Source organism: Bos indicus, chromosome 1, assembly GCF_029378745.1.
Source record: "Bos indicus isolate NIAB-ARS_2022 breed Sahiwal x Tharparkar chromosome 1, NIAB-ARS_B.indTharparkar_mat_pri_1.0, whole genome shotgun sequence".
Taxonomy (NCBI): Eukaryota; Metazoa; Chordata; class Mammalia; order Artiodactyla; family Bovidae; genus Bos; species Bos indicus.
The window spans coordinates 30,052,533-30,078,033 of record NC_091760.1 but is presented as its reverse complement, the minus strand read 5'-3'; the positions used below and the strand labels follow the sequence as shown (position 1 = coordinate 30,078,033).

Sequence of the window (25,501 nt, the reverse complement as noted above, 5' to 3'; positions counted from 1 at the left end):
ATTTATATTTTTTTGTTTTTATTGTACAGAGAAGATACTTCTCTTTTGTCGTAAGAAAGAAAGGTGGTAGATTAGTAATAGAAATAATAATAATGTAAGTAATAATATACTCATGAACATGTTTTTCCCCATTAAACATCCCTCCCCTACTTTTCTTACTTGACCTTTCTGCAGTAATAGACGGTGTGATTCTCTTCTGTATCCTGAAAAACCTGTATGCAGGTCTAGAAGCAACAGTTAGAATTGGACATGGAACAACGGACTGGGTCAAAATTGGAAAAGGAGTACGAGGCTTTATATTGTCAAAATATGACTGCTTATTTAACTTCTATGCAGAGTTGTTTTTCAGTCACTTAGTTGTGTCTGACTTTTTGCTACCTCATGGACTGCAGCATGCCGGGTTTCCCTGTCCTTCACTGTCTCCTGGAGTTTGCTCAAATTCAAGTCCATTGAGTCGGTGAGACCATCCAACCACCTCATCCTCTGTTGCCCACTTCTCCTGCTATCAATCTTTCCCAGCATCAGGGTCTTTTCCAGTGAATGGGCTGTTTGCATCAGGTGGCCAAAGTATTGGAGCTTCAGCTTCAGAATCAGTCCTTCCAATGAATATTCAGGGTTGATTTCCTTTAGGATTGACTGCTTGCTGTCCAAGTGACTCTCAAAAGTCTTCTCTGGAACCACAGTTTGAAAGCATCAGTTCTTCCACGCTCAGCCTTCTTTATGGTCCAACTCTCACATCCATACATGACTACTGGAAAAACTATAGCTTTGACTATCCATACTTTGGAAAAATCATAGTTTTGTCAGCAAAGTAATGTCTCTACTTTCTAATGTGCTGTCTAGATTTGCCTATGCAGAGAATATCATGCAAAATGCCAGGCTGAATGACTCACAAACTGGAAATATTGTAGAAATATCTATAATCTCAGATATGCAGATGACACCACTCTAATGGCAGAAAATGAAGAGGAACTAAAGAGCCTCTTGATGATGGTGAAAGACGAGTCTGAAGAAGCTGGCTTGAAAGTCAGCATTCAAAAAACTAAGATCCTGGCATGTCACATGAAGGACATGTCACTTCATGGCAAATAGAAGGGGAAAAAGTAGAAGCAATGTCAGGTTTTCTTTTCATGGACTCATAATCACTGCCAATGGTGATTGCAACCATGAAATTAAAAGATGCTTGTTCCTTGGAACGAAAGCCATGGCAAACCTAGATATCATATTAAAAAGCAGAGACATCACTGACAAAGGTCCATAAGTCAAAGCTATGGTTTTTCCAGTAGTCACGTATGAATGTGAGGCGGTGGTTTAGTCACTAAGTTGTGTCCAACTCTTGTGACCCCATGGATCCTGCCAGGCTCCTCTGACCATGGGATTCTCTAGGCAAGAATACTGGAATAGGTTTCCATTTTCTTCTCCAGGGGAACTTCCTGATCCAGGAATTGAACCTGGGTCTCCTGCAGTATGGGTAGATTCTTTACTGACTGAGCTGTGAGGGAAGCCCAATGGATGTGAGATGTGGTCTATAAAGAAGGCTGAGCGCTGAAGAATTGATACTTTCAAATTGTGGGTTCTGGAGAAGACTCTTGAAAATTCTTTGGACTGCAGGGAGATCAAACAGGTCAATCTTAAAGGAAATCAACCCTAAATATTCATTGGAAGAACTGATCCTGAAGCTAAAGCTCCAATACTTTGGCTACCTGGTGCAAAGAGCCGACCCATTTTGGAAAAGACCTTATGATGGGAAAGAATGAAAGGAAAAGAAGTAGGCAAGTTGATGAGATAGTTAGATAGCATCACTGACTCAGTGGACACGAATTTGAGCAAACTTCAGGAGATGGTGGATGACAGAGGAGCCTGAAGTACTACAGTCCATGGGTTCACAAAGAGTTGGACACAACTTAGCGCCTGAACTACTGCAACAGAAATTCTCTCCCACTTTTGTATTCCCCTTTTCAGTTAACACCCAAGTTAACCACTGTCTTTCACCCCTAAATAACCAAAAGCCACATTTCTTCTCAGTCTTAACTCTGATATAGCTTTCAAGTACATTCCCTGTTTTTCCTCCCCATCTTCACTGTGTGGCTTAAGGGAAATAACTGAGATGGGGATCACTGACGCCAAAAATGGAGTGACCGAGAGTTTCAAATGCCACTGAAAGCTCATGGAAGTTGAAGTCTGAAAAGAACGGTTGGGATTAGAGTGTTGGAGATTGCTGTTGACATCTGCCAAAGTATTTCAGAACAGTTTTAGGGGATGAAAAGATATAAGGAAGTAGAGATAGGGGTCAGGAAATTGGGCTGTCAGTATATAGGAGAACCAAAGGAGGACTTGGACCAAAAGAGGGGTTTTCTTCATTGTCTTTGAAGGTTATTTCAGAATTAGCAAATACCTCACTAAACAGTATTTGAATGCTGAGAGTGAAGAACCTGAAGAGAGAGAAGGTTTGAAAACCTCAGAATGAGCTAAAATCATTGAAAAGATAAAAATAAAGAGCAAAATCAAGAATAAGCTTTAACAAGAAAAAATCAAAGCTCTTTTTCCTCACAGGACAATCCATAACTACTGCTTCTGCCATCAGCGACACAGTCATCCTATTTTTTGTTACTTTAATTACTTGAATTACTTCTATCATAATAAAACTCTTTCTTCCTATATCATTAGTTTTGAATCAGCCTCTGCTCAGACCAAACCCCCCCTACCTTTTTTTTTTTTTTTTCCTTCTTAAGGGAGTAGATTGTATGATAGGTTTAGATTTCTCTTCCTTACAGGACTCTTTCAGACTCCAAGGTAAATTCTTACATTAGCAGCAGCAGTTTGATTGATAATCAGTCATAAAACTACTAATAGTCTGGGCCCCAGGAGAAGAAGATATAAATTTTTATTTGCTTAAAAGCTTACCCCCCACCCCCCCAACCCCAGCTTCTAATATGGTCAAGTTATTCTACTTTTTCAAAGCCTTGAAGCAATTAATTATTTTCTCTTCAAAGAAGTTTTCAACTATCCACCTAGACTCTTGAGTCTACTTATTGACCAAGATATCTTTTCAGTATTAAATTTTTATATATGTCTCCCTTTGTGATCTGTCCCTTTACAATATCTCCGATGGAACCTGATTTTTGTCTAACTCAAAAGCTCAATAGAAATGAACAGATAAAGGCTACCTGACCTTTAAAATACTTTTATTTTTTAACAGCTTTATTGACATACAATTCACATATCACACAACTAACCTATTTAAAGTGTACAATTTCATGGTTTTTAGTATTTTGAAACAGCTGTACACCATAACCACAGTGAGTTTTAGAATATTGTCATTATCTCAAAGGGAAGCCTGTACCATTTAGCTACTATCTCAGAATCTCCCCATCCTTTTTTCAGGCTTAAGCAACCACCTTCTCTGTCTTTATAAATTTTCTTATCCTGAATTTAACATATAAATGGAATCAGATAATATGTAGTCTTTTGTGACTGGTGTTTTTCACTTAGCATAATGTTTTCAAGCTTCCATGTAATAGTGTGTATTAGTACTTCATTCCTTTTTGTGGCAAAATAATATTCCATTATGTGGATATGCAACATTTTGTTTATCTGTTTTTTTATTGATGGACATTTGTGTTGTTTTCACTTTTTGACTATAATGGGTAATGCTGCTGTGAACATTCATACACAAGTTATTGTGTGGACATATGGTTTGTGTTTATAACAAGGAGTGGGATTGCTGGGTCAAAACGGCAGCTCTGTTGTTTTGGGGGACACCCAGACTATTGTCCAAGGTGTCAGCACTGTTTTACATTCCCACATTCCCATGAGGTTTCCACTTTCTCCACATCCTTGGCAATAATTATCCATCTCTTTTGGCTATTGCCATCATAGTGTGAATAAAATAGTATCTTATGTTACTAATTTGCTTTTTCCTAATGACCAATAAAGTTGAGCACCTTTTTAATGTACTTATTAGCCATTTCTACATCTTTCTTATAGAAATGTCTATTCAGATCATTTGCACATTTAAAAAATTGTGTTGTCTTTTTAGTGTGTGTGTTAGTCACTCAGTCGTGTATGACTCTTTGTGATCCCATGGACTGTAACCCTACAGGCTCCTTTATCCATGGGATTCTCCAGGCAAGAATACTGGAGTGGGTTGCCATTTCCTTCTCCAGGGGATCTTCCTGACCCAGGGATTAAACCAGAGTCTTCTGCATTTGTGGGCAGATTCGTTACCATCTGAGCCACCAGGACACTGAGCTATAAATGTTTCTTGTATATTCTAACTTAGGTCCCCTATCAGATGTATGACTGGCAAACATTTTCTCTCATTCTGTGAATTGTCTTTTCACTTTCTTTTTTCTTTCTGGCTTCACCCCATGGTATGCAGGATCTTATTTCCTCAGCCTTAGATCCCCAACCAGGGATAGAACCTCTTCTCCCCTGCACTGGGTACACGGAGTCTCACCTCTGGACCACCAGGGAAATCCCTCTTTTCACTTTTTTGGTGGTGCCCTTGGACACACAAACTTTTTAATTTTGAAGGAGTCCCATTTATCAGGTATTTTTCTTTTGTCACTGATAGTTCTGGTACTGTGTTAGAGAACTGAGGTCCCCCGGATTTATCCCTGTGTTTTCTTTTAAGAGTTTTCTAGTTTTAGCTCTTACATTTAATTACTTGATCCATTTGAGTTAGTTCTGTGTATCTTTTAAAATAGGAGTCCAAATATGTCTTTTTGTGTGTGGAGACCTAGTTGTCCTAGCTCTATTTCTTACAAAGACGATTTTCCCCACTGAATGGTCTTGGTCACTCTTGTTGAAAATCAATTGATCTTCAACACATGGGTTTATTTCTGTTACATTGCTAGCCATATTAGAAAATATTTTACTTTCATTGAAATAGTTTCATAAGTGGCTATAGGATTAGCAGGGAAACTTATGTAATTGATTTCCTGGTGCCTATCGGCCTCTCTTGTGCCCTCACACCAGAGACTGGTTCAAGAAGAACAACCTAAGATGAAAGATTGTGTTTTAGGATGCAGAAAAGAGTTCCTAAAGTCAAATCAATTTGTGGCTTCTGGGGAAGTCATAAATAGATTAAATTTGCAATCGATAGTGATATACTATGAACTGGAGTAAGTGCTGATGAGTGAGCCTCCAACTAAACTCCAGATTTTGGTTGACATGGAGGGATACAGTTGTGTACTAGCCAGTTAAAACATAATTGAGATCCCTTCTTGGCACATAGAAGGACTTTCTCTGATGATTGACCATATTGCATTAGTACCTCTCTGCCATTCTTTCCACTTCCTATTTTGTTCCATTTTGCATTCTTTCTAAGCAAATACTGTATTTCTCAGTTTTAACCATTCATTTCTCTCTGCTTTACTGTCACTGAAAGTTTATAAAATAAAAGGAGTCAAATTCAGACCAAAAACAAACCTGGTAAAATGGCATAAAGATCAATAATATAAGTCACAACATGAATAAATTCCTTTATCTTTAGATCCCAAATAATATTTCCTTTTGGTCAAGCATAGATGGTAAGAGTTGTTAGAAGCTGAATACATTTTCAGATCCAATTGTCATGATATAACGTATTCTTAACTTGTAATGGATGAAATAAACTAAAATTAAATGGAGAATTTGAAAAGAAAAGGCATATTTTAAGGGTCTGTGGAAGATCTGCAAAGATAGATCATACGTTGGCACACATTTTAGAATTGAGTTCTGAGTGATAAGCTCTCAGAGAGAGAAAAAGATGTGAAGAGAGGTCTAGCTAGGTAGGAGAACTTCAAGCAAAACAGCTTTGCTTTTACATGTTTTGTATAGTTTCTATGCTGGAGTTCTTCAGAATATCTATTTTGAGGTAACTGAATGGTCTATTAAAAATAAATAGGTTGGTAAATAAATAACCGGGGCTTCCCAGGTGGCTCAGTGGTTTAGAATCCTCCTGCCAATGCAGGAGACATGGGAGATACCAGTTCGATCCCTGGGTCTGGAAGATCCCCTGGAGGAGATGGCAACCCACTCCAGTATTTTTGCCTGAAGAATCCCATGAACAGAGAAGCCTGGCGGGCTACAGTCTATAGGATCATAAAGAGTTCAACAAGGCTGAGCAATTGAACACAGTACAGTAAATAAGTAACTGAATTGATTACCATTTTATTAGACTATAAAGAATACCACATTACTATATTTCAATAAAATCAGAACTAATCCATGTATCAGTAGTCATGTATGGATGTGACAGCTGGACCATAAAGAAAGCTGAGCACTGAAGAGTTGATGTTTTTGAACTGTGGCATTGGAGAAGCCTCTTGAGAGTCCCTTGGACTGTAAGGGGATCCAACCAGTCAATCCTAAAGGAAATCAACCCAATATCCATTGGAAGCACTTCATATCATTGGAAGTCCTATCATTGGAAGGACTTCAGCAGGACTTAGTATCTGTATAAAAGAAAGCTGAAGCTGAAGTTCCAATACTTTGGCCACCTGATGCGAAGAACTGGCTCATTGGAAAAGACTCTGATGCTGGGAAAAATTGAAGGCAGGAGGAGAAGGGGATGACAGAGGATAAGATGGTTGGATGGCATCACCGACTTGATGGACAAGAGTTTGAGAAAGCTCCGGGAGTTGGTGATGGACAGGGAAGTGTGGCATGATACAGTCCATGGGATTGCAAAGAGTTGGACACCACTGAGCGACTAAATTGAACTGAGAACTAAATGAAATGTTTAAAAGAAAATATAATATCCATGATTCAATTTCTCCCAAATAAAAATAGGACTAAAGAGAATATAAGACCTTATAATGGTAACCTGTTTTGAAAAGAAATGAAAACACTGGTTATCAAAGCCATCTGTTACCACTAGGACAATAAGGAGAGGCAACTTTTCTTATGCTAGTTCTGAATCTGATCCACAGAACACAGAAAATTATTTGAATGCCTATTTTCTCTCAAGTGTAGTACATAACAAATACTATTCTAAGATGTGTTGAAGAGAAGTTAATTTATTGCATACAGTGGATCCGTAGGGCATTCGATCTTAAGTCTCTTAGTGAATCCTGGTTGAGCAAGGCAGGCATGCCTTGTTATTAAAAATGATAATCCCCGGTGCTGTTGAGGATATGGATAGTTGACTTCTCATATGCTGTTGGTGAGAGTATGAACTGGAACTGCTTATCCAGAAAGCAGTTTGTTAATTTGTGTTTATAACAATAAATAAACTAAAATCTTAGATTCTTTGGTTGATAAGATCATTTTTTACAGTGCATAGCAAGGAAAGAGATTTGGTCAAATACTTGTTCATGGAGACCTCATAACATATGTTTTTACATTTTTGTTATGGAAATTTCCTCATATATGGAAAAGCAGAGATGAGCTTTGTCTTGGTCTGTTCAGGCTGTTATAACAAAATACTACAGGCTGGGTGGTTTATATATATATACAAAACAAAGTTCTTTCTCAGTGATCTGGAGTCTGTGAAGTCCAAGATCAAGGTCCTGGCAGATTCAGTGTCTGTTGAGGGTTCTCTTCCTGATTCATAGGCTGCAGTCCTTCCTTTGAGGAATCCTCATCGGGTAGAAGAGAGGAGTGATATTTCTGGGATTTCTTTTTTTGGGAAGGGGGGAATTTCTTTTATATAGATACTAATTCCATTCATGAAGATTCTACCCTTATAACCTGACTACCTCCCAAAGACCCTACGTCCGAATTCCATCGCATAGCTTCCATTTGTTTCCATTTTAAGAGACTTTTTTTTTTTCTTATTCCCTGCTTTTGCTTTATTAAATTTTCTAATTTTATGAATTGTTTTCCTGGTCTGATAGTCAAAATAAAGCAAGTTACAATCCTATCAAACTAATCTGTGTTTTCCCTCTTCATATACTTGACCATTTCTATTCATAGATTTTCATGCTGTGTGAAATTGTGACTACATACAGTCATCCTTTTGTCCTTGGTGGATTGGTTCTGGGGCCTCTGCCACCTGCACATACCAAAATCTAAGAATGCTCAATTCCCTTATAAAATGGTGTAGTATTTGCATATACTATATTATACAAATATTGAGCTTCCCTGGTGGCTCAGACAGTGAAGAATCCACCTGCCATGCGGGAGACTTTGGTTCGATCCCTGGGTTGGGAAGATCCCCTGGAGAAGGGCATGGCATTCCACTCCAGTATTCTTGCCTGGAGAATCCCCACGGACAGAGGCGCCTGGTGGTCTATAGTCCATGGGGTCACAAAGAGTCAGACATGACTGAGTGACTAAGCACAGCACATTTGCCTATAGCTTATGTAATCCTCCTGTGTTCTTTAAATCATCTCTAGATTACTTACAATACCTAATACCCTGTAAATGCTATGTAAATATTTGACAGGGCATGGTAAAGTCAAGTTTTGCTTTTTGGAACTTTCTGGAATGTGTCTTCAAATATTTTCAATTCTTGTTTGGTTAAATATGATATAGAGGGTCTCTGTATATTCATTTATCACCTCCTTTCTTTCGTAAATGTATCGTAACATAAATACCATTCCTATAAAAAAGACAGATAGTTATATTTAAAACTCACTTTTGCCATACTATTTTTTTTTTTTTTTGATCTTGGAGACCTTTTCTTCTATGTGTACCTTTAAGAACCATGTAGTAAGTGAAATTCTAGATAATTGAATCCGTTCCCTAATTTCCAGAAAGCTACATATCATAGGACTGAGCACTGTTCTTCTTTAAAATAACTAGATATTAGGGCCTCCTTGTTTCTGAAATTAGTGGTATTTGACATATTCTAGATTATGTTCTTGAAAACATAATCCTAAAACAGCTGTCCTAAACTAATGTATGTAAAGAGCAGATTCCCCTAATAAGTAAATGCTGGAGATCTTAAGGTTATTTCCAGGGTGCTAGCTGCCAGCAGAAATTTGGTGATTTTCAGATTCACAACTGAGGGGAAGAATGATCTGGAGAGAGGGAAAGAGAAGGAGATTAAATAGCACAGAGTTGTATGTCAGGATAGCTATTATCCACCCCCCAAAATTATGTGGTCCTTCTGTAATTCTGGGTAAGGGCAATGCCATGGCAAGTTCCAGTTGTGAATCTTATGACTTCTTGGAAACAGACTAGATACTGCCTTGACATGAGGGAAGTCCTATAACTTCTATTATGACAAGCCAACTTTGCATTACAAGTCTATGTAAATTCTACATGAGATGAAGCTTGAAGCTCGAAACAATTAAACAACATTGTATAATGAGGAAGGCTGTTTACCTGCTTTAAGGAGGTGATATTCCAAATATTTAATAACTTATGATGTGAGGGATATCCACTTAGGTTGGAAGTTACCAATATCTGTCATACAGGCTGATACTGGCCTTACATTAGATCTGATATAATATCTGCTGCATCCATTGGGGACCTTACTTCACTTAGTGAGGTCTGCTTACAGCAGGGGTTGGCCCAAGTGTGAATCATGTTCTTTAGCTCATTGGAATTTGCATCAAAGGCTCTACACAGTAAGTTGGGGCCATTTCAACCATGAATGTGCTTAGTTGCTCTGTTGTGTCTGACTCTCTGCGACCCCATGGACTGTAGCCTACCAGGCTCCTCTTTCCAGGGGGATTCTCCAGGCAAGATTACTGGAGTGGGTTGCCAGCCATCCCCTCCTCCAGGGGATCTTCCCAACCTAGGGGTCAAACTCAGTTCTCCCCCATTGCAGGCAGATTTTTTACCCTCTGGTCCATAAGTAAAGCCCATAAGGAAGATATATATTAAACTCGAAAACTCTTCAGAAATGAGGTGACTAAGTGCTGATGAACAGAAATAGTTTACTGTGAGTTGAAGTGTTTGGGAATATTTGAAGAAGGCTGACATTTAAGAATTTTATGTGAGGATTATTACATTAGAAAAAGAAAGGTTGTTGGGCTTGAGATAAATATAGAGTTTGTGTGGCTGATGCAGTGACCTTAGTTAATGTTTGATTGCTTGTGCTGAATGTGTGTTTGCAGTTCATATTAAACTGTGTATCATGTCGTTTCTTTTCCATATCTCGATTTAAATTTGTCTGCTGGTTTTGAGTCTATGGACAAATAGAATCTTTTGCATGGTAAAATATGGTGATGAATTTCAGCCTGTTAATAATACAATACTTACTTAAATGTTTGCTTTTAAGATGTGTCAAGTTATTCAAAGTTGATAATCAGTGAAAGTCTTAGAACATGTTTTAATAAAATAATTTATGCAAGCGGGAAACATTTTCTCAAAATACCAAAAACTAGAATAATATATACATATTTCTCTGAAAGTGAAAGTCAAAGTGTTTGTTTCTCAGTCATATCGATTCTTTGTGACCCCATGGACTGTAGCTCGCCAGGGTCCTCTGTCCGTGGAATTCTCCCAGCAAGAATACTGGAGTGGGTAGCATTCCCTTCTCCAGGGAGATCTTCCTGACACAGGGATCGAACCTGGGTCTCCCGAATTGCAGGCAGTTTCTTTACTGTCTGAGCCACCAGGAAAGCCCCACATATTTTTGTGGCCCCGTGGACTGTGGTCTACCAGGCTCCTCCATCCATGGGATTTTCCAGGCAAGAATACTGGAGTGGGTTGCCATTTCCCTCTCTAGGGAATCTTCCAAACCCAGGGATCCAACCCGGGTCTCCTGCATTGTAAGCAGATGGTTTACTGTCTGAGCCACCAGGGAAGCAGTACCCATTGCTTTAGGGGTTCTGAATCCTTAAACCTAGCAGTGTCTAGCTTATGGCAGGAAATGGCTCATAGAAAGGAAGGTGACTTGATGTGTTAATACTTAAAAATGTTAATATTAATTTTCTAGGTAGAGGACTTCAAGTTTTTTATTTATTTTCTGATCAAAATCACCCATACCTTTTAACCATGCAATCTCAGTGAGAATATTTTAGGAAACATTATCTGTAGACCCTTATAACAGTATATGTGTTATCTTCATATATGTTATCTTTTCATGTTTAAATTGTAAATTTTATTGCCTGATGTGAACACGTTCAGATTCCTTAATGTCCCAGGTCTGTTCTATAATCTTCATCTCACTGGTAATCCTTCTGGATTTTAATGTTCAGTTCAGTTCAATTCAGTCTCTCAATTGTGTCTGACTCTTTGCGACCCCATGAATCACAGCATGCCAGGCCTCCCTGTCCATCACCAACTCCCAGAGTTCATTCAAACTCATGTCCATCGAGTCAGTGATGCCATCCAGCCATCTCATCCTCTGTCATCTCCTTCTCCTCCTGCTCCCAGTCCCTCCCAGCATCAGGATCTTTTCCAATGAGTCAACTCTTCACATGAGGTGGCCAAAGTACTGGAGTTTCAGCTTTAGCATCAGTCCTTCCAATGAACACCTAGGACTGATCTCCTTTAGGATGGACTGGTTGGATCTCCTTGCAGTCCACGGGACTCTCAAGAATCTTCTCCAAGGGCACAGTTCAAAAGCATCAATTCTTCGGCACTCAGCTTTCTTCATAGTCCAACTCTCATATCCATACATGACTGCTGGAAAAACCATAGCCTTGACTAGACGGACCTTTGTTGGCAAAGTAATGTCTCTGCTTTTCAATATGCTATCTAGGTTGGTCATAACTTTTCTTCCAAGGAGTAAGTGTTTTTTAATTTCATGGCTGCAATCACGTTCTGCAGTGATTTGGGAGCCCCAAAAAATAAAGTCTGCCACTGTTTCCACTGTTTCCCCATCTATTTGCCATGAAGTGATGGGACCAGATGCCATGATCTTAGTTTTCTGAATGTTAGTCAATCCCGAATTCTAAATTTTGTGTAATACTTGCTTTGAAGTATTATTAATGATAATTTCTATTTCAGAATTTCCTTGAGCTACTGATTTATAAAATTATTTGGTAATCTATAAATCTGATTAAATCTAGAAAATCAGTTACAAAGCTGTGAGCAGAGAACACCTGAAGTCATTAACTGAACCATGAAGTTGTTTTTCAGTGTGGTCCCTGAGCCTGGCGGTCTACAGTCCATGGGTTTGCAAAGAGTCAGATACAACTGAAGCAGCTGAGCTTGCGCGCACACGCACCCTCAGCCAGCAGCGTCAGCATCACCCATGAACTTGTTAGACATGCAGATTACTAGGCCACACTTCATATATATTCAATCAAAAAACTCTGAAGGTGGGGAGTAGCAGTCTGTTTTAAACAGTCCAATCTGATTTAACAAGTGATTCTGATACGAAGTAAAGCTTGAGAACCACTGAATTACAGAACTCTCAATATGTAGTTTTGTGCTTCATTGAGAAGCAAATAATTGTCACAGGTGGTAATGGGTTGTTTTTGGTCCTATCCTGAGGCCTACATAGAGACATAGACTATCAGCATTGTCTTAATTAAAAGTAATTCTATCTTGTGGATTCAGGATATAAACTCATAGAGGATTAAAATGAAAAATGAATAATCTTGTTCTAAAAGTATGTACTTTAGATATATCTAATATGCCTTAGAATGATCATTATTTATATTACTTAAACCACTTATATTACTTTAACTTTATTTATCATTATCATATTACTTTCAGTTATTTTCAGGAATAAACTCTCATGATATTTCATAAGACATAAATTTCCCCAAAATGTATCCTTGAACTCATTATCTTGCCACCTGTGTTTTTCTAAAGCAAATTTCATTTAAAAACAAAACATTCAATTTTACTTAATATTTTTACACCAGTCATTGGATTTTTAATGTTTATTTACCTATTTTTAATTGTGTACTTCCACAATTAGTTCCCACAGTCATACCTAAATATACCTTAATGGTAGTAGTTCCTTCTTTCTTATCTAAGGGTTTAGTGTTGAGTTTATGAGAACAGATCCAAATCTAATGATTTTTCTGACTTCTATGTTCCTGGACCTTAGATATCTATATCATGTAGAGAAAAGTTCCACTTATAAGCTTTTTTTAGAAAATCATTTTAGGGATAAACTGATTTTATTAGAAGAGAAGTAGAAGTGGTTAGTTTGATTGGTGTCCATTTTTCAAATGGAAAGAAGCAATTGCATTTAATAAAAGAGAAATAGAAAGGAAATTCAGGGCTGAACAGTGATTGGAGAAGGAATCAAGGAGATAAAAGACTGATGGTGTGGCTGAAGAAGTATTTATGTGGGAGACAACTGTCCAATGCAAAACCTGAAGTTGTTTGATGCATGGATGCCCTTTGCAAACCTTCCCCTCCCTCTCCCTTATGAAACCTTTAGTATATTCTGTGTTGCTTATGATGGTTGGTAGATGGGTTTTCTTTTGGAGCAAATGTGAAGATAATCCAGATTTTTCACTGAAGTTTGGGGTTTGTCAGGAAAAATGTACCTGTAGTAGAAGTTAACACCTGAATTTCCATGAAGAAGAGATGTACTAATAAGCTCTGAAAATGATAGAAAAAGCATTTTTTTTTACAGTGTAGGGTTAGAAATAATCAACATGTATGTTAGGAAATTGAGACACTATGAAAGGAAAATGTGATTCAGTAAATATCGTTTTCTTTATACAAGTATTAAAACATTATCCATTTAAATAGATCTTTAAAACTCAAGTGACTGCAAGCTAAAGAACTATTTGAACTGATATTCAAAAACAAATATTCAAAACCACATTTATTTTTGCATTATTGAGTAAAGCTTTTAAATAAATCTGCGTATGAAAATTTCCCATATATTTAAAGCTTCACTTTCAAAGTAACAATCTTATTTATAGTTGAATTTTTAGAGGATCCTATATTATGTATTTTACTACTCATTTTGGTGTGCTGTTACTCAGTTTAACCTTTTCTGGATGAAATACAACTGTCATTCTGAACACTAATTTTCAGTTTGGCTTTGAGCAGGGCCTAGATTAAACACTCAATACGTATTTAATGAATGAATGAATGAACTAATGAACTGTACCCTTTATTTTCAAATCTAACTAACCAGGAAAAGATCTGCTCCATGTCTTAAGTTCATTAACTGTCTTAAGTGATTAGCTTAAAAAGAAATTCAGTAAATGTATAAAGCGCTGCACTACGTAGATATTCATATTTCAAGCTCCCTGCCCCAATTAAGCCCAAAAGTCTTTACTGTGTTAAAGGAATGTCACATTATAAACAGATGAAATATGTATTTGATGTTTCAGGGGCAGGAGAATATAATAGCACAGAGCTTATTGAACTGTTCCTGAAGATAAACCGCCTTTAGATATTTCCAGATTGTCTTCTGAGGGGGAGTGGAAAATGTTTAGAAGCATCTGTTTAAATGTTGTTTCTTCCCCCCACTCTACCTGTAACACTCAGATTGGCAGAGAGTGAAGAACCTTCAGGCACATGTGGTGAAAGTGTTGGTGTGTAAAAGAAGAAATCATGGAATAAAACAAGTTTCCTGTTGTTTTTCTTATCTCCTCAATTGAGAATCTAATGTCGTAGCACTACAGTGGATGGCATCACAGGGTTGCTTATGTTTTTTTAAAACAGTGAAATATTTCAGGCATAAACAAATAGGGGAAAATGTGATAAGCATCTCAGTATACACCACCTACCCTAAAAAATAAAACATTGCAGATACTATTAAAACTTCCTATGTTCTCTTTCCTCTATTCGGTGGAAATCACACTAGAATTTGATGTTTGACATTCTCATTTTTCTTTTCATATTTTTGCTGCATATTCTTAATTATGAGTGAGCTTGAGCATCATTGTATGTTTATTGGTCACTCATATGTCCTCCCCTGAATATCTCTTGATTTTTATATTGGTTTGTTTTCTTTTTCCTATTGATTCATAGATCTTCATATATTTTGGATGCTGTTTCTTGATAATACTCATTAGAAATGTAGTTTCCCAGCTGATAATTTGTCATTCTATTTATCTATGTATGAAGATTAGTGTGTAATTTTTGTAGCCAACTTTATTAGACTTTTTCTTAAGGTTTTTTGTGTGTATTGAGTGTGCGTGCTTCTGTGTCTTGTTTAAAAACACTTACAAACTCAATATTATAAACATTTTTCTGTGTTTTCTTCTAAAAATTTTACAGTTTTATCTATTGTATTTAAGCATTATATTTAATGGATTCTTCATTCTTCAGTACATTATTAAGGTGAAATTTGTTTTTTTTTTCTCATAAAGATAACCAATTATTTCAGTACCACTTATTAGGCAGTATGTCCTTTACTCATTGATTTATAGTGCCCCCTCTATCACATGTTAAATTTCCATGTGTTTATGGTCTTTTGTTCATTTTGGCTTTCTTTCAGCATCTTCAGTCCACCTCTCTTTTGCCTCTTATAGTTTATAGCCTTCTACCTTTCTTGTTTGAGGCATTTCTTTAGATTTTAACTGAGTTCTGACACACCACACACTTGTGGATTTAGTTAATAAGATTTTAATAATTTTTCATCATTTTTTTTCTACCATGACATGTATCTTAGCTAATTGCTTAGAATGCATTTCTATTTTTTCTTATTATCTCCTTTTGTTGATGGTGTTTCTTGAAAAGGGGCCCATCCTATTTATTGGTCAAGTAAAACTGAAAGTACAATGGAAAATGTGTTGTAATTTTAACTTTCAGATACAAAAGGCAAAGGGCTTCCTAGGTGGCACTAGTGGTAAAGAACCCACCTGCCAATGCAGGAGACATAAGAGATGTGGGTTCCATTCCTGGTTCATGAAGATCCCCTGGAGAAGGAAATTGGATCCCACTCGAGTATCCTTGCCTCGGAAATCTCATGGAGAGAGTAACTGGTGGGCTATAGTCCATAGCATTGCAGTGTCGGACACGACTGAAGTGACTCAGCACAAGTGTAACTTGCTTTTTCTAAATGATTAGTCTTTTGTTTAGCACCTTAGGAAGCAATGTTTTTTAGGGAATTTGATTCTGTATAAGTAGGCAGTATATTATACTTTGATTGAAATTTATTGAATATTATTTTTTAACTGACCTTCCTTATTGTATTTCAGATGATTGGAACCCATTTTCATACCCATATAAAAAACTGGATTATGGAAAATGGGAGCTGTATATCCCACCAAAGCAAAATAGATCTGTCTTAGTACCTCATGGATCCAAACTAAAGGTATTTCCTCCCTCATGTTGTCATTTGAACTTACTATTTTCTTTTTGTCCTATTTGCAGAGTTTGATTTAAAATGTTAGAATGTAAACAGATGCCTGATAATTATAGGAGAAACAGTGTAAATTTTTAAATAGAGGAAAATTTAAGAGAAGTCATCAGCAAATTAAAATATGTTAGACGGGAACTGTTTGGTTGGTAAGATAATGAACTTATTATTTGTTAACGACTTTGGAAATCTTTTAGAAGAATGACTGAATAATTACAAAAGTTCAGCCTGGGAAACAGAAAGTTTGATTTAAAAAAAATGAAACCTGTCTTCAAATCAGCCGAGCAGAGAATTTTTACCTGTGAAGACACACTTGACATAATTGATTTTGTGATGAGCCACATGAATGAGGTGATACTGTGTTGGAGACCCACGCCTTTTGGGGATATGATTGTTCTTGGTCTTTTTCTGCTCTTTGATTTCAGGGCTCTGGTTTGCCCTCTTCTCCTCTGTTAAGCCCCTTGAATTAGCCTGGGACCTCCCTGTCCTCTATCTGTCCTCTCTTTGGCTGACTATGTAGCTCTGCATTCAGGGTGTACAGAGCCTACACAGTGGCCTCTCTAGTCTCCTCAAGGGTGGGTTCCCAATCTGGACTACAGATTACAGATTTGATTATGTAAAAGGCTATCTAAATCCTTTAACATTTGCTTGATTTTAGCCCATTGCTTAAATAAATATATAATGTTTCCATGTCCCTTTCTTTCCCATCCATGGACATATAACAGCATTCATCGCATTTATCACTAAATCCTGTAACTGACTTATATTTTTATTGGCATTTGTCATTTAACAGTATTAACCAGAGTTAAAATTAGAAATGCATTGTATGTTTGTTTTATAGATTTTTCTTTCTTATAAATATTGAAATTATAAGTATACCTGAAAATACTGAAATATTGCCACACATAGTGTAATTCCCAGGAAGGCATATTGTCTGGAATAGAGACGTTTTAATATGGAATGGCAACCAGAGTTCTTCTTAATCTGAAGTGAAAAGGAGAAAAAAGTAGTTACAGTATACAATAAGAGGGATTTAAATTTAATATATATAATCCCTTTTCCAAGTCAGTATAAGCATCACAAGAGCAAGGCCCTTTGCTCTTCTGTTTGCTAATACTGTGTATTCTCAGTGCTTAGAAGAGTGCCTGGCACAGGGTGGGCACTCAAAAATATTTACTGAATGTTAAAGCCATTTGTATGCCCAGTCTTTGAAGGAATAAACCAAAGGGCTTGATTTTCCTATGGTTTGTAAGGCCTGACTTTAGGAAACTGTGAAGCAAGGTGACCATTATACCACTGGTTTCATTGTTGTTTTGGGTCTTTTGGCCATTTGTTACGTTTTGTTTTTAAGAACTGAATTTTACAATTTTTTGAAGTGCTGCAGATATTTTTTTTCTGTTCTTAGATTTTATGAGCTCTGACATGTTACCTACTCTTTGCATTAAATGGTGAATGAATTATTTATTTTTTTTTGTAGTTTTAAAAACTGAAGTATAGTTGATTTACAATATTGTATGAGTTTCAAGGGGATAAAATAGTGATTCAATATTTTTATAGATTATATTCAATGTAAAGTTATTACAAAACAATGGCTATATTTCCCTGTGCTATACAATTTATCCTAGTTGCTTTTCTGTTTTATAAGTAGCAGTTTGCATCTCTTAATCTCATACTCTCTCTTCTCCCACCCTCCTCCCTCTTCTTTATTTGTGACTACTAGTTTGTTCTCTATATCTCTGAGTCTGTTTCCATTTTATTACATACAATGAATGAATTAATTTTCATACATTGTGGGGTTTTTTGAACTTTCAATTTTGCATTGGAGTGTAGCCAATTAACAGTATTGTGATAGTTTCAGGTGGGTGGCAAAGGGCTTAGCCATACACATCCGTTTTCTCCCAAACTCACCTGCCACCTTGGCTGCCACAAACACTGAACAGAGTTCCATGTGCTGTGCCGTAGAACCTTGTTGGTTAGTCATTTTAAATATAACAGTGTGTACATGTGCATCCCAAACTCCCTGCAGTATTTAAAATGGATAACCAACATGGTCATATGTTGTTTTTATACCTCGGAAAAATGATTACTAGGAATGAATGGTTATTAATATGTACAGTAATAATGAAAGAAATTCGCTTCTCCCAGCCAACTCCAGGACTTTTCATACTTTATCCTGTAGTCTGAATGTTTTGTGTCCTCCTCACAAATTATATGTGAAAATGCTAATTCCTGATATGATGGCACTAGTATCTGATGGTACTAGGGCTTTGAGAGGTGTGTGAGTCATGAGAGTATAGCTCTTTAAATAGAATTAGTGAACTTACACCTCCAGAGGGGTCTCTAGCCCTTTTCACCATATGAAGATATAACCAGAAGTCTGCAACCTGGAGGAAGGCCCTCCCCAGACCATGCTGGCAGCTGACCTTGAACTTCCAGCTTCCAAACTGTGAGAAATCAATTTCTGCTCTTTGTAAGCCACTCAGTCTCTGGTGTTTTGTTATACCAGTCCAAATGGATAAAGGTGCTTTTGATACTATCTATGTACTATACTTTGCTTTCTTTCATAAATTTATTTGACCTGGATGAAATGAAATAATCAAAGAAACAAATTTTAAAAAGCATCTTTTCCCTTTTTACTTGCTTGAAAAATTTATATATAACAGTAGATAAACATTCAGAAAATATCAAGTCAACTGTTGTGTAATCTTTCTTAATTATTATTTGCTAAGGATTTCAATGAGGATTAATTTACTGGAAATTTAGGCCCAAAGTATCACTTATAGTGTTTAGATGTTTCAAATTTTCAGGAAGCATTTAGATGCTATTATAATGTCAATATGGTGATATAATTAGTTTTTCACTTATGGGAAATGATGTATCAGCTTTTCTTTCAGGGAGTAGGGTTAAATTTTCTATAAAAAAATCAACTAACATAAGGTTTTTGGCCTTGCAGTCTGAAATTGTCCCTAGGTAGTTTACCTTGGTAATTAAAAATCTTGTTTTAAATTGAACTTGAAATTTTATTTCAGTCCACAAGGAATTGACCTTTATAACTCACTTGTGGATGTTTCTCTTATGGATAATCTGATAACCATTCTCAAAAAAGAATATTACCTACCATTGAAATAATAACTTTGTTTTCCTTGGAAAACCCTGGTCTTTTCAACTGAACAATTTGGAAGAAGATGCCTCATTACTTACATTGTCATGTAAATATCTCCGTTTCATGTTTTTAAATACATTTACTAAAAAAAAAAATAAAGTAATATACTAAGGTGAATTAAACTTTCAAGACTATAAACATATAAGAAAAGCATAGAAGACTATGTTCCTGAGGGATAATGAGACATACTTGTGTGTTTAATATTTTTTCTTCTGGACACATAGCCAAACTAATTTATGTGAAGGTATTTTTTGTTTATTATTTTAAAATATATACCTTTAATAAAAGTAGATTAATACAACTTTGTAAGTTGTCTTGTAGGAATTTACATAATTATTGAGATGCTGTGTCAGGTACTATCCTTGACATGAGATGCTCTAGTCGAATTGTTATATATACATAGGGTGTGTGTTTGTGTGTGCTTTAAAAATCAGGTGCTATTGAAGCGAAATACTAAGAACAGTTTATTTTTCCTGTGATGGTAACAGGAGAAATAACAGAAGGGCACTGACATTCAAGCCTACTTGGTAACATATTTAGAAGTTGACCAGACAGACAGAGGGAAAGGGTGTATTTTAACCTGGGCGTACTGTGTGAATAAAAGTATGTGTATCGATTGAAGTTTCAACAGGAAGTAAATGGCAAATGGAAAATAAGACAGTTTAAACAGTTCCCCCACCCCATCCCCCGCCCCAAATGCTGTTTTCAAAGTTCAACACACAAGGGATCCACTCTAGAGTTAAGAGCAGGGTTGGGTGAGGGAACTTAGCAAAACTCAAATTGTTACCTTGCCTAGGCCATACGGAACAGGGATCGGTTCCTAGAACCCAAAGGGATACAGAATCAGCCATCTTGAGAGGAATACTAAGTTTTGCTGAGAGACACAGTTAATTCATGGTAACCTTGCAGGAAAGGAGCCAGAAGAAAAAGGAGACAAATTCTCTCATCTCCCACACTCCTTCCTTTCTCTGACCTCTTCCTGTGGCTCAACATTGGCCCACCCAATAAGAAGCCAGATTTCTAGGGACTATGGTACACATGGGTTAGCCTCCTGGGGCAGAGAGCTGGTGAGAAGTGGATTGAACTGACTGCTAAGATGTAGCTCAGGAGTCAATGATCTGGAAAAGCAAGAGGTCAGGACAGTAAACTCGAAAGGTGGGTTGGGGGCAAACTAAAGAATTCCCTTCTTCTGATTGCCATTTCCTTCTTTTTAAAAAATCATTTCTATTAATACCCATATAACTAGCAATGGCAATTAGTATTGTCTCCTTTTAAATGTTCAGCACTGATGTATAGAACAGTCTTATGGACTCTGTGGGAGAGGGAGAGGGTGGGAAGATTTGGGAGAATGGCATTGAAACATGTATACTATCATGTATGAAACGAGTCTCCAGTCCAGGTTCGATGCACGATACTGGATGCTTGGGGCTGGTGCACTGGGACGACCCAGAGGGATGGTATGGGGAGGGAGGAGGGAGGAGGGTTCAGGATGGGGAACACATGTATACCTGTGGTGGATTCATTTCGATATTTGACAAAACCAATACAATATTGTAAAGTTTAAAAATAAAATAAAATTAAAAAAAAATGTTAAGGATTTTTCTGTACTTTAACTTTTCCCTTGCCAAATCAGGAACAAAATGGACTAGAGTAGAGGTTTCTTGATACCAGATCTTTAACCTTTTCAAAGGCTCATGTATTAGTCTTCTAGAGCTACAACAACAAAATACCATACTCTGGGCAGCTTAAACAACAGGAATTTAATTTCTCATGTTTTGGAGGCTGGAAGTTTGAGATTAGTCAGCATGGTTGAGTTCTGGTAAGGGTTCTTTTCCTTGCTTACAAACAGGTGCCTTCTTCCCCTGTCTTCATATGGCACTAATCCTGTCATCAGGCCCCCATCCTCATTACTTCATTTAAACCTGATTATCTCTCAAATGTCCTGTCTCCAGAGACCATCACACTGGGGTTAGGACTTCAACATATGAAGTTGGAGGGGGCACAATTCAGTTCAGAGCAGATCATACTGCTTTCTGAATTATATTTAGATTTTATACAATTGATTGGTGGAAAAGGGTCATGGAACCTAATACCCACATTGCAATTTTCTAAGATGAGACACATGAAATTAGAAATTATTTTACATCCATATTTAATTTGGTTCTAATTGTAACACTGTGAAATGAAATACTGTACATATTCATTTCATGAATGAGTACACTGAAATTTAGAGAGGTTAAGCAGATGATATTGCCTTGACTTGAATTAAGACTTATCTAATAACGAAGTCCATGGTCCTAATCCTTGTGCTACACTGCTGGTCAGGCTAAGGGTTGACAGAGAGAAAAAGGAAAAAAAGTGATACAAAGGAAGTAGAACTTGAGCCTTATCTCGTGTTTAACAAATTATTTAACAGCTTTTAACATAGTGTTGTTTATTTATTCATTTTTGGCTTTGCTGGGTCTTGGATGCTACGCGGGCTTTTCTCTGGTTGCAGCAAGTGGGCTTTTCTATGTGGTGGCTTCTCTAGTTGTGGAGCATGGGCTCTAGAGCACAGGCTCAGTATTGTGGTGCATGGCCTTAGTTGCTCCGTGGTATGTGGAATCATCCTGGGTCAGGGATTGAACCTATGTCTCCTGCCTTGGCAGGTGGATTGTTCACCACTGAGCCACCAGGAAAGCCCAACAAATTATTTTATACCATGTTTGCTTTTGCTTTATTGTGTGGAACTATCATTTCCATTTTTCAGGGTGCTGAGTATTAAAGTGACCTTCCATGAGAATAAAAAGGAGGTATTAATAGATAGTTTGTGGAAAGTTTGGGTTTTAGAGAATAAGAGATCAGATCAATTATGTAAAGTGAAACTAATTATTGATAGCTAAAATGGGATTGCTAGGTAGAAGGATGTCACTGGGCAGTGATATGGCATGTTGAAAAGTTAGTATCTAAATATTTGCCTAAGATTAATCTCATAGCACTCTATCCTTTGGGCTTCCCTGGTGGCTCAAATTGTAAAGAATGTGCCTGTAATGTAGGAGACCCAGGTTTGATCCCTGGGTTGGGAAGATCTCCTGGAGAAGGGAATGGCAGCCTCCTACAATATTCTTGCATGGAAAATTCCATGGATAGACAAGCCTGGCAGGCTATAGTCCATGAGGTCATAAAGACTTGGACACAACTGAGTGACTAACACACATAGACACACACACACAGACATGGACACACACACACACACTTTATCCTTTACCTCTGGAATATTTTCTTGTGTCTTTTGTCTATTTCCTTCTCTCCAGATTTTTTGTTCACTGTTTCAGGAAATTTCAGTATTTGGATCCTGAATCACCTAGATTTTCTTATCTTTTTGTCAAGTCTCCTGTCATTTTTACTTTCTGTTCTACTTTGAAAAAGTGTCTTCCAACTGCATTATTATAATTATTATTATTGCCACACCATGAGGCTTGTGGGATCTTAGTTCCCCAACCAGGGATCAAACCTGGGCTCTCAGCATTGAAAGCTTGGAGTCCTAACCACTGGACCACCAGGGAATTCCCCCAACTGCATTATTTTAGTAATCATATTATAAGCATTTCTAATAACATGCTTGTTTTCTCCACTTATACGTAGATTCTGTCATTGTTAAATGTTCAGAGATACTTTTATCTTCTTTGAAAAGGTTATAGATGTTTTCTTTTATTTTTTTCTCCCAATTTCCTTCTTGTTCCCCTACCCCCTCACTGTTTCTTTTTCTATGTTTTTTTAGCCTCTTATCTTTTGTGTTGCAGGCTGTCTTAAAATGCCTAGTTACAGAACTGTGTTTCAGAAAGAGTTATTAGGAAAAGACAATTGAAAATTCTGTTCCTGGTAAGCTTTGTTCCTGGTGATCTTCACAGCTGGGTAGCCAGAAAGTGAGACAGACTTTATATTGATGGCAAGGAGTGAAAATTTTACTCTGAGGTCATTTATTTTTTCCAGAGGTGAATTTTCCAGTCGCTTATAAGGGGTGGGTGGAAGGGGTATTGATGGAGGAATGGAAACAGTGACAGACTTTATTTTTTGGGCTCCAAAATCACTGCAAATGGTGAATGCAACCATGAAATTAAAAGACACTTGCTCCTTGGAAGGAAAGTTATGACCAACCTGGACAGCATATTAAAAAGCAGAGACATTACTTTGCCAACAAAGTCCATCTAGTCAAAGCTATGGTTTTTCCAGTAGTCATGTATAGATGTGAGAGTTGGACTATAAAGAAAGCTGAGTCCCAAAGAATTGATGCTTTTGAATTGTGGTGTTGGAGAAGACTCTTGAGAGTCCCTTGGATAGCAAGGAGAGCCAACCAGTCCATCCTAAAGGAGATCAGTCCTGAATATTCATTGCAAGGACTGATGTTGAAGATGAAACTCCAGTACCTTGTCCACCTGATGCGAAGAACTGACTCATTCAAAAAGACCCTGATTCTGGGAAGGATTGAAGGCAGGAGGAGAAGGGGATGACAGAGGATGAGATGGTTGGATGGCATCACTGCCTCAAGGGACATGAGTTTGAGTAAGCTATGGGAGTTCGTGATGGACAGGGAAGCCTGGAGTGCTGCAGTCCATGATGTTGCAAAGAGTCGGACACAACTGAGTGACTGAACTGAACTTAACTGAACTGGCATCCATACATAACGGACAGAGAAAGTGGATAAAGGTCCCAACTTTCAGTAAGACACTGAATCCCCCTATTCTCACCCATCTGATTCACCTCTGCCATCTGCTGTGCTATCGTTTCTGGAATTGAAGCCTGCCTTTGTTGTTCAGTTGATGAGTTGTGTCTGACTCTTTGCCATCCCATGGACTGTGGCATGCTGGGATTTGTCCTTCACTATCTCCCAGAGTTTGTACCAGCTTATCCTCATTGATTTAGTGATGCCATTCAATCATCTCATGCTCTGTTGTCCACTTCTCCTCATGCCCTCAATCTTTCCCAGCATCAAGGTCTTTTCCAGTGAATTGGTATTTTTCATAGTGAACCTCTCATCTCCCATTTGAGGGGTGAGAGGTGGCATTTTGGAGGGATGCACATTTTTTTGTACGGTAAGGGAGAGGCTATGTTTAAGAGTCTACAGTCCTTCTGTTTAACATTGAATCTTACCTCTCCCATAGGACCAGAAGCCTCCACATGAGAAGTCCTAGGGCTCCTGTGAAGCAGCTTGACTAGCTCTCTTCAGGTTCTTCCTCTGTAAAGCAGATTTTAATTTTTTCCTGTCTACTTATTTTCTTACCTCTCCAATTACTAAGTTCCAAAAATTTGTTGAGATTTCTGTTCTCTTGTTGTCTCCTTTTCTGTCTTTCTCAGTTAATTTTACTTTTTATATTGTTTGCTATTATTTATTTTAACAGAAGTTTGCTAAGTTTGTTATTTTTAATCCAGACTTCTCAAACACCCTTATTTGATTGAAAGAAGAAAAAAGTACATTTCCTGAATAGAAGAATGTTTTATAATTCTGGGGCCTCAATTGAATATTATATTCTTATCATATGCCATGATATAAAATTTTGGTGAGACTGATTATTTCCTGCTTGTGATGTCTTTACATGTTATTTTATATGATAAAGATTTTCTTCTCCATGACCCACAAAAGTCCTTTACTCTTTGTTACCTGATTTAACTTAATCAACCTTTAAGACCCTGAAACATCTAATTTTGGGAGAACGTGTAATTAGAATTAGATGCACTTTCCCATACTACAGAACTTATATTTCTTTGTGTTTGTGAAATACAACTTGAATGATAATGAACCTAAATAACATACTAGGAAATGGTCTTCCTCTGTAGGTGAGAATAAAGGCTTTTTAATTGATTCATTTTTCTTTTCTTTTTTTAAAGCTCCTCAGAATGTTGGTAGGAAACACAAAATAAATGTGTATGTTTTCAAAGCAGTCTTTTAATCAATATTTAGCATAACTCTGTTTGCCTAGAGGATGGGCGAGGTAAAAAGTGGGGGTGTTTCCCTCTGTTTTGAGCTTGCTGCACATTAATTTATCAAATTTTATTCTTTTTCTTTCTTAATATCCTAGCACATATTTCAGAGAAGACAATGGCACCCCACTCCAGTACTCTTGCCTGGAAAATCCCATGGATGGAGGAGCCTGGTAGGCTGCAGTCCATGGGGTCGCTAAGAGTCGGACACGACTTAGGACTTCACTTTCACTTTTCACTTTCCTGCATTGGAGAAGGAAATGGCA

The 25,501-nt window shown here is 37.3% G+C and overlaps 1 protein-coding gene across 1 annotated transcript in view; it reads left to right on the top strand.

Moving 5' to 3' along the window:
- GBE1 (1,4-alpha-glucan branching enzyme 1) overlaps positions 1 to 25,501 on the top strand; it is a 312,452-nt gene that overhangs the window by 93,368 nt on the left and 193,583 nt on the right. Inside the window, exon 3 of the mRNA XM_070786524.1 lies at positions 15,954 to 16,069. Coding sequence (XP_070642625.1) covers positions 15,954 to 16,069 — 116 coding nt within the window. The remainder of the gene's footprint in view (positions 1 to 15,953; positions 16,070 to 25,501) is intronic.